The following is a 14,628-nucleotide window of genomic DNA, read 5'->3' as shown; positions in this document are numbered from 1 at the left end:
GGTGCGCTTTTTGCTGAGGAAGGGCAAAACTGCACCTGGGATAATGTAGAACACGAGGCACATACAAATCTATTTGCTGCTTGTGTAAAGAATTTGTAAACCTGACCGGTGGGCCTCAGACCGTGTGGAACTGATAGGCGTGCGTATATACTTAACACATAAATACTAAGAAGTCTATTTTAATGTGTCAACGCTTCTGTCATTAATGATAACAACATGATGACGTGTCAGAATAGCCATGCTGTAACCAGGGTTGCCTGTGTAGTCAACCAGTTGTGGCTTAAGTACTCTTAGATCTGATTATAGAGACACATGTTAATTTAAATATGTAAATATTGCTTAAGGCAACTTTAATAATAGGATTCATCCTCCTTCCCCTTCCTCCCCCTCCCCCCTTCCCCTAAGAAAAAAATCAACTGGAAAAGCTGCTGCACTGCTCTGTACCTCTGCATTGCTAGGCTTTCTACAGTGAAGCAACTTATGTCAGACTTTATCAGGCTTATTGTTAAGTCAAAACTCAACAGAAGCTGCTATGAGAATCCATAAGTGAGAGGGAGAATTACCTAATTTTCAACTCTTTTCCACTCCGATCCAAAAAACTGGTAAGCCATGTAAAAATTATGTTGGGCTACAGATTGCTGCTGCTTCATCTTACTGATACTTCTCAACATTCTGACAGACTTCGGTTTATGTGATGGGTTCATGCTATGATGTGGAATTTGAAACTGTTTTCCAGATCTTTCTCCTGTTTCCTGCAGCCTGAAATGTATCACATGACCCTCTCGGTGCAAGAGCCATTGGTCTCCATAATAAAATCAAGCAGTGTTCCTTTCCCTTCCTTATTGATCGCAGCACTCCTTCAGGAGTTAATTGTACAGAAAATAGTCTTAAGCTGTTCCATGCTTTTTGGGTAGTGAGAAAGAAGAGGGTGGAAAGTTCTGTGGTGTAGTTGAGAAAAACCTACTTAGCAGTACAATTCAAGGCTATTGTTTTCAGTTCCACAAGTTGAAGAAAGCCATAGCATAAAGAATGTACTTTTTTTTTTCTTCTTTTCACCCTAAATATAGTCCCTTTTGTAGCTCTGTAGCAAAATCTGATTGGTGCACATTAAGATAAACTTAATTTCTTTTCTGTTTATTAACACTTGCAGAGCTGTTGCGCAGCCACTGGTACCTGTATTGGGGAAACATAGCATACAAGCAAGAACCTTACAGCCTCAGTGGCGAAAATTTTTTCATGTCAGAGACCGAGAACTCTTGCAGTCGTTTATGTCATCCCGTCTTCTCCAGACAGAAGATACCAAAAAACTGCAATCAAAGATCTCTTCATCGTATTGATAAAGCTACTAATAAGGCAAAATGTCTGTCAACGTCAACCGCAGTGTTTCAGATCAGTTCTATCGCTACAAAATGCCCCGTCTGATTGCCAAGGTAACTTACTAACCATTAGTGGTAAATAGGTAGTTCATATCACTTGCTGTCTTGATAGAAGAGAAATAGAGCTGTGAGGTAATGATACCAATGTTTAGCCAGTCACAGGGCAAGGAGGATGTCTGCTCCTTAATGTCCAGACTCACTGCATGTCTGTCACACTTCAAAGCAGAACTTTGATGCAGTGAAATGGGGAATACATAATGGGTTTGGCTGTTGCAATCACTTAATCTTAAAACACTTCTTTTCTTTAGGTGGAGGGCAAAGGAAATGGAATAAAGACAGTTATAGTCAACATGGTTGACGTTGCAAAGGCGCTTAATCGGCCTCCAACGTGTAAGTAGTCTGGAGTGACACAGCATTTTTTTTTAAGCTTTTGTGTTTGAAGTGGTAGTGTTAAGTAGCTAATAAAGCATTAATTAATATTGTTCTTCGAGATCTGTAAGAAAGAAATGTGATTATCTTAGGATGAAATAACAGAAAGAAGCAGTGGCATATTTACTTGCTGTTAAAAATCATAGTGAAGATACGAGGGCAGTGGTGATTATTATACTTCCTTTACAGATCCTACCAAATTTTTTGGTTGTGAGCTGGGAGCACAGACCCAGTTTGATGTTAAGAATGACCGTTACATTGTCAATGGATCTCATGAGGCGAATAAGCTGCAAGACATGTTGGATGGATTCATTAAAAAATTTGTTCTCTGTCCTGAGTGTGAGAATCCTGAAACTGATCTGGTGAGTGCTCTCTGTCCGTATTAACGGTAACACTATGGAAACACTTAGTTAGACGGCTGTGGAAGTGATGCAAAGTTAATAGCTGACTTGAATATCTGTGAAGAGAAAATCCAGTATACCTGCACCCCCCTTGGGTAGGTTTTAGGCTTCTAACAGCTCAAAACTTCTGAGCTAAGTTGCTACTTCTAAACTTGCTCTGTTGCGGGTATTATAAAGGATTAAGCCAGAGGTTTAAATACTGTGGAGATGATAATGTAAACATCGAGTTTAGGCTTTAATGCATAACTGTTCTGTAAGTGGTATGTTAACTGGAGGTTGTTCTTCTTTTACAGCATGTCAATCCTAAGAAACAAACTATAGGTAACTCTTGCAAAGCCTGTGGCTATCGAGGCATGCTTGACACAAACCACAAACTCTGCACGTTCATTCTCAAAAATCCACCTGGTATGTGTTTCCTTACTTGGTGGGGGTAAAGGGAACTTCTTCAGTGTGAGTGCTGTTAATGAAGTAGAAAAACAAATAGCTCACATCTAATTAAAGTGTAAAAAGGCTCCAGCATACTCCTAGAGTATGTTTGTAGGTCAGGATGAAGTAGTTGTGCTCATCGTTTCAATATGAGCGGTCTCCTCCCCTGTGATCCTGTATCCTTCCCAAGTAGAAGTATCTGAAGAATTGCATTTGCTTATGCAGGACAAAACTTAGGAGGAGGAGAGCTAGTCAGCAGGTGATTATTGCCGTTTTGTCTTTTAAGTCAGCATGAAGTAAAAGGGTAGGAAGTAAAAGCAGTATAGTAAATGCTAACTGTAAGGTACTTCTGTGCAAGCAACACTCTGTAGTAAGCATCTAGTTGCCTGCTGCAATTTAAGCTTGCTAGAATAGAAAAGTCTAACCTATTCCAGGGGTCTCTGCTTTGTGAGGTCACCTGTTATATAGACTTGGACAACGTTATGCCTTTGAAAAGGGGATTTGTCAGAGGTGCAGTAGTGCGGGGAATTCATTCTATGAACTACAGAAAGCCAAAACATTAAAATTCACTTGCAGAAAGCGGTGACACTGGTACAGGAAAGAAAGAAAAGGAGAAGAAGAACAGAAAAGGCAAGGACAAAGAGAATGGTTCTGTGTCCAGCAATGAGACACTTCCGCCCCCACCACCAGAGGAGATCACTCCTCCACAGGTTGTGGTAAGTAGAAGGGAAAGTGGGGAGATGAGGGGGTGTGGTGTCTTGCTCTGATTTAAAACTTTCAATCGCTGGTATTCCTTGCAAGTCAACACTGCACCAAAAGTTCTTACTGTATCCAGAACTTCTCTGCTGGAGTAGAAGTATCCCCGTCTCCCCTCTACAGCAGCTTCATCGACTCTTTAGTAACAGTATGTGTGCTCCTTGCTAAGTGAAAGCTGCATACCCTTTACAGTCCAGGTCCCTGGAAAGGAATATCTCATGAGTGTACTAGATAGTGGTGAAACACCACACCTAAGTAACCCTATAGATGGCTACAAACACACGTCTAGCTTCCATTACTTATTTCCTACATCTGCCCTTTCTCCATCATCTTTGACTTGCTGATCGTAGTGTAACCCTTTCTTTAGGGGAAAAATCAAAAATACTTGTTTATAAACATGCTCTCAAATCTGTATATAGAAACAACACTCACCAGTTACTAAGCTTGTAGTAACATCATATGAATCTCTTGGTTTGGTTTTGAGGAGGAGGAGGATGATGATGACTGGGGTGAAGACACAACAGAAGAAGCCCAGAGGCGTAGAATGGATGAAATCAGTGACCATGCAAAGAACCTCACACTTAGTGAAGACCTGGAAAGAACAGTGGAGGAGAGAGTCAACATACTATTTGATTTTGTGAAGGTGAATATTCTCTGGTTGGTTGCTTGGTAGCCACTCTGCTGCAGTTGTATAAAATGTTGGTAAGGAGACTAAGAGCAAGCTCTTAAAGCTTCTACCAAAATACTGGTTCCACTGGTGGTGGGAAGGAAGCGGTGCAACAGAGCATTGATGTGGACCTCAGTAGCTTTAAGATGTTTCTACCTGTTCCTGTCTTGTAGAAAAAGAAGGAAGAAGGTGTCATCGATACTTCTGACAAAGACATTGTAGCAGAAGCAGAGAGACTGGATGTGAAGGCTATGGGCCCTCTAGTTCTCACTGAAGTCCTTTTCGATGAAAAGATTCGTGAACAGATACGGAAATACAGGCGTCACTTCCTTCGTGTAAGCAGTCTCTTCTGCACGCAGTGTAACAACTGTTGCGTTGGGTTTTTGTAGCAGCTATTTGACTCCGTTCTGGATTGCTTGGTACTGTGGGGAAGAAGGCTTTTCATGCGTGTTTTGGTTTGTTTGTTTTTAAACCACTACTTCTTAGCTAGGGAAAACTGCTGGGAGGGATAGAAGGAGCTGTTGTGAATTTTGCTGTCTCACCAAGTTGAGAGCAGAAGCAGCAGCTCTTTCTGGAGAGGGAAAAAAGCTAACTTAATGGCTTTTGTTTTTATCACAACTCCAGTTCTGCCACAGCAACAAGAAAGCTCAGAGGTACCTTCTCCATGGCTTTGAGTGTGTGGTAGCCATGCATCAGTCTCAGCTTATTTCTAAAATACCACATATTTTGAAGGAAATGTATGATGCAGATCTTCTGGAAGAAGAAGTCATCCTTGGCTGGGCAGAAAAGGTGAGGGGTAGTATTTCACATACTATACCAGCTAAGCACCTGAATGTCGCATACTGCATCTGGTTTCTCCAGTCTGGTGTAGCTGCTTGTGTAGATTTCTTTAAACGACTAATCTGAGATAAGTTACCGTCTGGGAGAAACCTCCCTTTCAAAAGTGGGTTGTTCAAGGCAGAGGGGGGGGTTGGGGTTCTAAGTTAGGCTTTTGCAGTATTTGGGTATGATCTGATGTAAACCCCTTCAGTGTTCAAAGTCTGTGTACTTCTGTCTTTCAGGCCTCAAAGAAATACGTTTCAAAGGAGCTTGCCAAAGAAATCCGTGTCAAAGCAGAACCATTTATTAAATGGCTAAAGGAAGCTGAAGAAGAATCTTCCGGTAATGAAGAAGAGGATGAAGATGAAAACATAGAGGTAGGAAAGGCTCGCTCACTGCAAACAAGTCCAAGGTTGCACTGTTCCTGCACGCTTAAGTCTTGTACTTCATCCTGGTGCACTATAAAACAGCTTACTTCATGTGTTACTGTGCGTGTTGGGAACTGGGGGAACACCTCATTTCTGATGCTAGTGTCTTTGCTACAGTCACTTGTCTACCTAGGATCGCTTTTGTAACAGTACAGGTGCATCGTAGTAGCCACAAAGACTGTCACTGTGGAATGGTACAAACAGTCTTGCACAGCAGTAGTTCATGCAGTGGAAGACTGACGAGGTATTGTGCGTAAAGCCTCGTGTTTTAGAAGAGTTAGTGGGTGTGTTAGAAAAGCTGATTAAAGAACCAATGGCTGTTTTCCTCATAGTTCAGGCCTAGGTGACATCTGTTAGCTACACTCCAGCTGACTGTGGCTGGGATTTTTTTTTTTTTGCATGTGGCTTTTTTTGTTTGTTCTCCTCCCAGTAGTACATACTCTTGCTCCTGGGTGTGAGATCCTGCTTCCTACAGACACAGTGCACGCCTCCGCCTTCTGAAGACAGGTGTTAAGGTGTAGTTGTAGTTTCAGTGTGCCTGAACTCAGGTTTCCTCTACAGTATTAATTCTGGTACTGGAAGGTGCCGTGCGGTGCATTCCAGAACGTGGAGCAGTGCGTGAAGCAGTTCGTGGCAGTGGACGAGGAGGGCTGCTGTGCGGGCGGGTGTTGTGACCTCTGATGTTAAAATTATTCTAGTGCTTAACGGTGGCAGTAGGTGCTGCAGTAAAAGTGTCTTGTCTCCACAGGTGGTGTACTCTACAACTGCCAGTGTACCTAAAGTTGAAACTGTGAAGCCTGCAAACAATAAAGATGATGATATTGATATTGACGCCATTTAAAGTGATGCAACATAGCTTCCAGCATAATGCAAACTTCTCTGCATTTTCTGCCAGAAGTGTGTCTTGTATGTGCACAAGCTGAAATGGCTTAACATCCTGCTACTCTTTGTACTCTAAAATGTATCTTTTTACTGTGACCGGTCTTGTGTAACTAAGCCTAATACCAAGGGGTCAGCACGTTGGTGAACTGATCTAGTTTGCAACTGGCATGTTCTATTTTGTTTTTCTAACTTGTGTTGGACGCATACTTGGAGCACATTTATACAGTTGTGGAAATAAAGGATCTGGTTTTGGTCAATCTTCACTTGTGACTCTGAACTCCCTTATTTCTTTTCCAAGTAAGTATTAACATAATGAAATGTGCAAAGTTTCAGACAAGATGACAAAAATGTCTAGAACGAGGCAGAAAAACCCTAGCTGTAGCTTAGAGGCTGTTGCAACAGTGGAGATTTGAAACCTGGGCAAGAAGCGGGTGTTGGGTAATCTCCAGTGTACAGATGCCAGCTCCTTAAAACAAAGGCAGCTGTCTGGATGCTGGTCCTTGCAGCCTTTTCCTTTTTTTTTTTTTTTTTTCACAAAATCTTCCACAGGTGGTCACCACATAAGTTTTTGGTTGGGGGTTTTTTCCTGAGGATTTCAACAGCTGCGGTAAATACAGGTTTCAGTGCTCTGACCAGAGCTGAGGAAACCGGTACCCCTGTAGTCAGCATGCGCTGCTGCCAAACAGCTGGCCGGGGCCACAGGCGGTGCTGTGTGGTGTCATGGTAGCAGAGGAGATGGGTGCCCTGCTCCAGCCGGATTTGGGGTGGGGAGGGAGGGGAAGAGGGCAGGATCTGTTGCCTTGAGTGTGGGAGCCCCCGAAGCTGACTTGCGTAGCTCTGGAAGTGAGTTTTGCGGATCCTAAATGCCAGTGCTGAGGCACCCGGTTCCTTCAGAAAGGGTACAAAGAGAGGCCTGGTCCACCTAAATCAGGAAACTCGTGATGTGGTGAGTGGTGGCTTTTGGCCTCGGAGTATGGGTCAGGGCGGGGTTTTGGGGAGGGTCTTCTGTTGCCTTTCACAGCCTTTTGCTCTGGAAAACCAACCAGTCACTCTTGCAGGTCTTGGGTTTGGGGTTTGGTTGTTTTTTGGGTGGGGTTTTTTTTTCCATTGTTGTGGGATTCAGTTTTGCAAGTTTTGAGGGATGGAGGCTGCTGTGCAGAGTGAGCTGCTCCTCCTAACCAAATTGTTTTAGCAGAACTTAGAACTAGATGAAGGGGAAGGTTTTGTTTTCTAGTCACAATAGCGGTGACTTGAGCTGCAGGTTTTCCTCTCCAAAACAGTGGGGTGTAGGTCTGTGAACTTGGCGGTGCGTCGCAGGTGGCCTTGGCATCAAACTGTCACTTGGCACCAGCAGACGTGGCAAACGGTGTTAGAAAGATGGGGTGAAGCCATGAAGCGTTTGGAAGTGTTCGGAGGTGTTCTTGTTCTGTTTTAGTCGGGTGTTTTATTGCAGTAGTACAAAAACATGATGTTTAATTCAAATACAGGTTTAGTCCTGGCGCTTTTTTTTCTCTTAAAAGAACACTTGTTCTCCTTGCTGCTTAAACGGAGTTTGTGTTTCAAAAATATATCAATTGTTACGCTTGTTGGGAACTTGGAAGATGAATTATGAATCCCCGTGTGACCTCTCCAGAAGGTACCTCCTCCTGCTGCAGGCACGCTCCTCCCTTGTGTAACAGTTGTGTGCACACCATTGTAAGCAGTTGTGTGCCAGGCTGGAAGCGGAGTCCGGAAGGTTGAGATCTTCTGAAAAAAATACAGCGTAGCTGTTACAGAGCTGATGACTTTTGCCTGGTACTCTGTAGAAAACTCTATGGGTGGGTTTTAGTTCATGTGGGTAGCAATTGAGACCAGAAGGTGTGGAACTTCTTTTAAAGCAAAAGGCTAGAATTTCACGGGAGGTGACGGAGAGGGAAGGGTTAAAAACACTGTCTGGTTGGAGGCGAGGTTTCAGCCCTGGGCTTCCCGCTCGCTTGTATCAACAGGCTGGGCACTAGCAATACGGGTGAATGATTTCGTTTTCTGGGTATCTCCCAGTCACGGTGGCGATGTGGGTATGAGACTTCTCTTCCTCAAGTTGTGCCTCCCTGGTAGTCACTTACCTGTTGCGGTGGGAGGTGGGTGCTTGTACATCGGGCTAGCTCTTTGGGTAGGGGTCTGAGTTGGATTTACCTGCCCGCGGAGGGAATAATGAGAAGCCTTGCGCTCTCCCAGGAGCGCGTCTCAGCTGCAATGTTGAGAAATGCTGTGGCCCCTTAACTAGCTGCACAAGAGAGCTCTCTGCAGCGTGGGCAGTACCCTCTCCCAATTCCCTGAGCCCTATTCTTAGCTAGTATAGATCAGTGTGTTCCCCAAACTGATCAGTTGATCCATGCTGATGGCCTGCAGCTGTGGCTTTGCAGATCCGGGTTGCTGCTCTCCCTAGGACAGAAGGCTTCTGTCTGAAGTACGTGTTGCACGGTGTTGGCTGCTGCCAGCTGTGACATGGTGAAGTTTCATTTAGGGTGTAGTTAGTTTCATTTCAGAGCAGGCTTGATCACGGTCGCAGGCTGCCACCAAAGAGGATAATCTCTTTTTCTTCCACCCCAAGACCTAGTGACTAGCAGGACAGACCTGTTTCCTCCAGTAGGGCAACTAGGAAATAAATCCACCAAAAAAAGTTTTCCGCAGGATCGGCGAACTGATGATGTCATAGCAAAGCTATATGATGGTAGACTTGGGGTAAACATGGTGGGAGCATGCAGGGAGTGAAAGTGTTCTTGTCTGTATTAGCCCACAGGTGGGTCAGATGAAGTGTATTATAAAGCGGTACCCTAATATTCAGACACGGGGAAGGCTTCTAGAAGCACTGAGGCCACCACTAACTATCTTGTTCCTGGCAATGGAACACTTCTCACTTCTCACAACACTTCTCACCCTATTTTCACATACATATTGCTGTTTCCACCTCAGATTGTTCACTGAGGATTTCACCAGCTAGTAAAAATGAGCGTGTGTTTTGTGAGCGTTTCTTTAGGGGAAGGAAGCAGTCTGACTTAGAAGTTTCCTGAGACTTTGAATTTATTGCGGCTGCTATCTGATTAAAAGTAACAAGTACATCTTCAAAACTCAACTTGGTGTTTAGATACAATCTCCTGGAAGCTTCAAAGAGACTCCTGGCACCTGGAAAGAGAACAGTAAGAGCTGGGCGATTTCCCTCACTTCATACTGTACAGTCTCTCTGTTTAAAAACCTCAGCGTGAACGCTGCGATTTGGCAGGTGGAAGGTCTAGCGGCCGCTCCATTAGCCTTGGCTTTACAAACCTTCACTTCCCTCCAGGAGCCTGCGAGCGGGAGCTTTACTGCAGCTCAGCAGCCTTCATCAGTGGCTTCTCTTCGTCCAGCACAACGGGGAGCTTCTCAGCCGACGGCTTTGCTTGAGGCAGCATCGCGAGCAGATGAAAGGAGCTCAGCAGCTTCAACTGGGGTTTGAAATCCTGATTGTTGTTGTGCGTATAAGAAGTAAAATTGCCTGGTTTCACTTTTATCAATGAGAGCGTAAAAATTGTCATTAGAGGCTAGGGCCTCGCTCAGCTGGGTATGGTAGACGTGTTATGTGAAAGGATGCTCTTTGCTCCTGAGAGTGTACGGCTCAGGCTTGTAGCGAGGCAATGACTAAAGGTAAGGGAAAAGTGATTTGGAAGGATTGCAGTAGGCATAGTAATGTGCTGAACGCTTTTTATTTCCCTTTGCTGTGCTAGTGGCTGCCCCAGGCAGTGCAACTGCGATGCGATGACCCAGAGAGGTCAGCCTTTTAAACAGGGTACAGTCCACTCCGCGGGGTCGCTTGCGTGAGGCGTTACCATGAGGCTATCGTTCCTCCCTGCTAAGACCTTCCTTGTTCTTTGGGTTGAGGTGCTCGCTGAAAGATCCCTATCTCCACCCATGTCAAACAGCTCAGTTGATTTGTTGCTGGCCAGATATACCATAGAGTTAAAAGGGTTGACTTACAACTCTAATAAATAATGCTTAGTATGTGGGTGTATTCCAGTTGTGCAAGTTCTGAACCTTGACTGAAAAGAAGAGGTATCACTGAGGAGTAGTTAATGTAGCCATCTGTAACGAAGCTGTCCCTTCATTTGAGGGCTGCTACAGGGTAGTAATAAAGATGACAGTGATTCTGGCCTCCCAGTGAAACCAGAAATGGCAAGGAGAGATGGAACAAAAGTAGCTGACCCACCAATTAGTCTTCCAAACTGTGACAGCTATTCTCTTCTCAAACTAATTACAGCCTCGGAGGGCTGTTGCTGAGGATTGACTCCTTGGCATTCAGTAACACCACTGAACCGTGAAGATGCGGAACAGAAAAACCAGAAGTAAAGACAATAAAAAGCAGCTTGAAAACAATGCTCTTCAAAGCCTTATCTGTGAAATACTGTTTGCATGCTTAACTTTCAGCTTAAGTCTTATAAAGTTTTTGGAGCCATTGGGATTACTTACATGCTTGACAGGCTGCTGGCGTTGTCTATGGTTTTCATTTTGAAGACAATCGTCTTGCTGCCATGGAGGTGTCAGAGTCTGCTTCCAGACCTGGAATCGGTGAGGAGCTGTTCTGGGGCTGCTGACCAGCTTTCCCAGGATGTCACTTCCTCACCGAGTGTGGACTAGCACCAGGGTATCTCCACAGAGCTGTTCCGACTGACATCCATCAAGGACATGGTCCCAGCACTCAGGTGATGCTGCTTTCAATTCAGTGAATTTCTGCAACTCCTTAACGTTTTTCAGAGGAAAAAGAAAAAAAGTCTTTGATATCTTGGGTTAGGGAACCCAAGAAACAGGGGTTCACCCGATCGTTGTCAGTAAAACACAGGGAACTGTTACTTCTGTTGTGATGAGTGCCAGGGAAATCCAGTAAATGTTAAACCATTTTTTATGGGCATCAGTTTGTCTACTTGCACGTGCTTCCAAGTTGGTGCTTATTAAATAGCTAAGGCTCTTCAGTACTTTAGCCTCAGCAAACACCTGCATCCTGGGTTTCTGTAAATGGGATGCCATGAGCTTCCAGTGATGGCCACGCAAATCCATCATGACGGGGCAGGTCTAGGCTGAAGCCAGGAAGCCGGGTCAGTATGGCGAGGCTGGGATCAGCAAGGCCCGTGGCTGGACGCAGGCGTGCCCCTGCGGATACGCAAGCTTCACAGGAGCCCCAGCGTGAGAGCAGCTCCCGAGCCGAGGTGGGGAGGCCCCAGACACAGCTGCTCCCAGCTCTTTCTCACGCTGCTCCTTCCACATCACTCAGCTCCAAGGTTACTCGGCTGCTCCATATCGGAGCTGACCTTGTGCACAGGCAGCCACGCACCTGCAAGGTGGGGGAAGAGGTTGCAGAGCCTGTTCCTGCTCCCAGGACCCTGACATTTTCTGAGGCTGGAGCTGGAGAGTGCTTTTTTTTCCCCCCAGCTAATTTTATCTCATTACCGTGGTGTTAGATGCATTTTCTGCACAGTGTTTCTTTCGCATGAGGGGAAGAGATGATGCAAAAAGGAGAGCTCTGGTCTGAGCTGTAGGGTCATGGGCACTTCAGCCACACATTGCAGATACAGGAAGTATCAGCATCAGGAACTCCTCAACGGGAGGTTTGTGTGGGTGTGGTATTAGTCTCTCTGAATTTTTGTTTGATACTGATTTTTATATCTACCTGATATTAATAAAACCTGGCTAACAGCACTGACGTCAACAGAGTTTAGCTTTGTATCTGTGCAATTAAGGTAGACATCTGGCATCTTTAAAAGAAACATGAGGAAAGTGTATTTCCCCAGGAGAATCCCATCCCTGTGTTGTCAAGGAATTGTTAATAAATGATTAATTAATTAATAACTACTCTTACAGACAAGGTTACAGGTATACAAATTGTGAACATGGTAGTTCACATAGGAAAAGACTAAATAAAGAGGCTAAGGGTTTTTCACGTGGTCTCTGAGGCTGGGAAACCTGGATTTAAAGGCTTCCACCTCCTGACTCCATTGTTTCTTCAGCCTGTGCTCACGTTCGGTATCAGGAGCCAGAGGAGCCGGCAGTCCCAGCTGGAGGTGCTGTGGGGCTCGGGGTGGCTACGGTCGGTGGGCAAGCACACTCAGAGGAGAAACGGGAAGCAGGAACACAGCTGCAATGACAGGAAAATACTGCTCTGTGTGGGAAAGTCATGGGATTTTAAATAATCTCTTTTAAATTCTGATTTATCACCTGACGTTTAATCCAGGAGTTTGCATTCTCCATGCCTTCTCCATGAACAGGACGGCTAGATTTAGTTTCCATTTATTCTGCTGAAAGACCCCTATGTAAGATCCAGAATGCAGAAGGGGCAATTTTAAGGAAAAATTCATTGATATTGGTGGTCTTTTAACAAAATCCGAAGAACCAGTTTAAACAGGACAAACAACGTCAGCCAGGTCCCATGAGGTCAGATCAAGGCGGTAACCGCAGCCACTCAAGCTGCTGTCAGGAACACACCCCCTCCAGAAGAGCAAAGTCCCCGCTTAGGTGGAGCGGTACAGAAAAAGGGAAGGGAAACCTTTCTGTAAGGAAAGCGGGCTGGATCCTACCCAGCGGAGGTCACCAAAGAACACCACCTTCACCTTGCAGCCGAGTGGAGCAGCCCAAGTTTTTAGCTAGTAGCACAACTTGCTGAAGTCAAGAGTCCAGGGATGAAAAAGCACAATAAAAAGTACTTACATGTAGGCAGAACTAATTAACTGTGTGCTCCTCGTGCTGATTAAAAATAAAGGGGATGGGGGGTGATGAGTCCTCCTGGCCAGCTGCTGGTCAATCCTGATGCCAGAAGACAGGAGCAACGCATTTGACTTTGGCAAAACAAATGCCATAGGAAGAAAGAGGTGCTCGTGAAGGCCCCAGCGCTGCACAGCCAGCCTCTCCCCACTAACCGGTCCTGGTGAACCTCCTCACCTGCATGGACCTGGAGATGCTTTCAGTTTTGCATGGCCAGGTTTGGGTGCCCTGGTGAAACATCTGCTCGGGACCGGTCCCTCGGGGAGGGCAGGAGCATGCGAGCTGGGGGGGGGGCAGAGGGGAAGCCAGGCTCAGCACCAGAGGCATGGCTGGCTGCAACCTGGTCCAGGTCAGTGAGCGGGAAGCCCCGGGAGGTGAAGGTGGCCGTGGTATGTGCATGGTGGAGGAGTGAGAGGCGACGGGTGAGGCCGTCCTGTTTTGTAACACCAACAGGCTCGTCCTGGGCAAGAGAGTGGTTTTATCTGAATCATCGAGGGGGAACTGAGTGCTCCTGGTGGGAGGAGAAGTGGGAGAGCAGGTACCTGTCTGTCGTGAGAGCCTCTTCTGGGGGCGTTTGGTGATGTGCACCGGGGAGCTGCAGTGCTCCACGAGCGCAAGGCATTAACTGCTGCCGTTTCTTTTTTTTACATAGTCTCCTAAGGTATAGTCGCTGCCTTTGTTCCTTTTTTTTCTCAGCGCTGGGGGGTGGGACTGGAAGGCAGAAAGCAGCAGCAGTATCGCTAATACCAGAAAACCTGTTCTGCAGGAAAACCTGCAGATGCGTTCGGGATGGGGAAGGAGTGGCTGCACTCATGACCCAACCTGCCCTGCACATAGCAGGCCGGGAGGGTGATCGGGGATGACAGGCACCTTCCTCTGTCCTCCCCCTTTCCCATGAACCCATTCTCAGCCCTGGATCAAAGAGGCCGGCTGCTGTTCAGGGCCTGACTTGGTAACCTGCGAGGAGCTGCTGGAGGGAATGTCTCCTCCTGGGGTACTCGGCCTTTCCTACTCCATGGGACTTGCTCTGCTTTGGAGGCAAACAGTCTCCGCCTTGGTCCGGAGCTGGTCAGTGGTGGGGGATTTTGGTGTCTGTAATGGAGACACCTGTAGCTGTCAGAGGGTTGACATCATGGAGAGGTCTGTGCCCTGCGGAGGTACCTGGATATGAGAGAAGCCACCAGTGCTGGGAATTTTCCACGGCCCACTTTCCTTCCCTAAATTCTGTTTCTTGACAGTAGCAGAGACCCATTTCCCACGAATGTACCCAGGCTGTAGCATAGGAGAACCTGGCCGGGGATCTCCACTGGGGCTGACCCTGTTCCCTCCGATGTGTGAACACACGTGCGCAGCCCCTCCAACGCGTCGTGGGACGCAGCCCAGGCAGACAGGCGGGCGACGGGAAGGGAACCGGGACGGATTTTTGACCCGCACCCAGCCTGGGTGCCACCTGTGGCCCTGAGCACCCCGCCACCACCCCTGCCGTGGGTTTTGTTTGTTATAGCCCGGGCAGGAGGGCGCAGGCCGTGACGGTTGGCGTGGGGTGCAGGAACGGCTCACGGAGCCACGGCGAGGTGCTTCGCCCCGCGGGGAGCGCAGGAGCAGGCGGGGGCAGCTGGGGCCGGGCACGGGCAAAGGCAGGGACCCCTTTCCCCAGCGCCTGCGGGAACCGGTGGCGGAAC

The 14,628-nt window shown here is 46.7% G+C and overlaps 1 protein-coding gene across 2 annotated transcripts; it reads left to right on the top strand.

Moving 5' to 3' along the window:
* Positions 1–262: 262 nt before the first annotated feature.
* Positions 263–6,447, top strand: EIF5 (eukaryotic translation initiation factor 5). Of its 2 annotated transcripts, XM_009327911.1 has the most exons (11): positions 263–602; positions 1,151–1,430; positions 1,685–1,766; positions 1,995–2,167; positions 2,500–2,611; positions 3,209–3,348; positions 3,873–4,031; positions 4,229–4,390; positions 4,680–4,844; positions 5,117–5,251; positions 6,051–6,447. In XM_009327911.1, exons 2-11 carry the CDS (start codon positions 1,359–1,361, stop codon positions 6,141–6,143), a joined length of 1,293 nt encoding a protein of 430 aa, XP_009326186.1. In that variant the 5' UTR covers positions 263–602; positions 1,151–1,358; the 3' UTR covers positions 6,144–6,447. The 2 variants fall into 2 exon arrangements, with proteins under 2 accessions (XP_009326186.1, XP_009326193.1); XM_009327918.1 differs by lacking the exon at positions 263–602 and having other exon boundaries at positions 1,337–1,430; positions 3,876–4,031.
* The last annotated feature ends 8,181 nt before the right edge of the window (positions 6,448–14,628 follow it).

Source organism: Pygoscelis adeliae, unplaced genomic scaffold (assembly GCF_000699105.1).
Source record: "Pygoscelis adeliae isolate BGI_AS28 unplaced genomic scaffold, ASM69910v1 Scaffold130, whole genome shotgun sequence".
Taxonomy (NCBI): domain Eukaryota; kingdom Metazoa; phylum Chordata; class Aves; order Sphenisciformes; family Spheniscidae; genus Pygoscelis; species Pygoscelis adeliae.
Note: the sequence above shows the minus strand (reverse complement) of the source record. Positions and strands in the feature narration are given on the sequence as shown.

Bases quoted from the DNA above. Each gene is read 5' to 3' on its own strand.
- EIF5 (XM_009327911.1), top strand. From the start codon at position 1,359: ATGTCTGTCAACGTCAACCGCAGTGTTTCAGATCAGTTCTATCGCTAC. The intron at 2,612-3,208 runs GTATGTGTTTCC...ATTCACTTGCAG, and splicing joins CATTCTCAAAAATCCACCTG to AAAGCGGTGACACTGGTACA. The intron at 4,032-4,228 runs GTGAATATTCTC...CCTGTCTTGTAG, and splicing joins TACTATTTGATTTTGTGAAG to AAAAAGAAGGAAGAAGGTGT.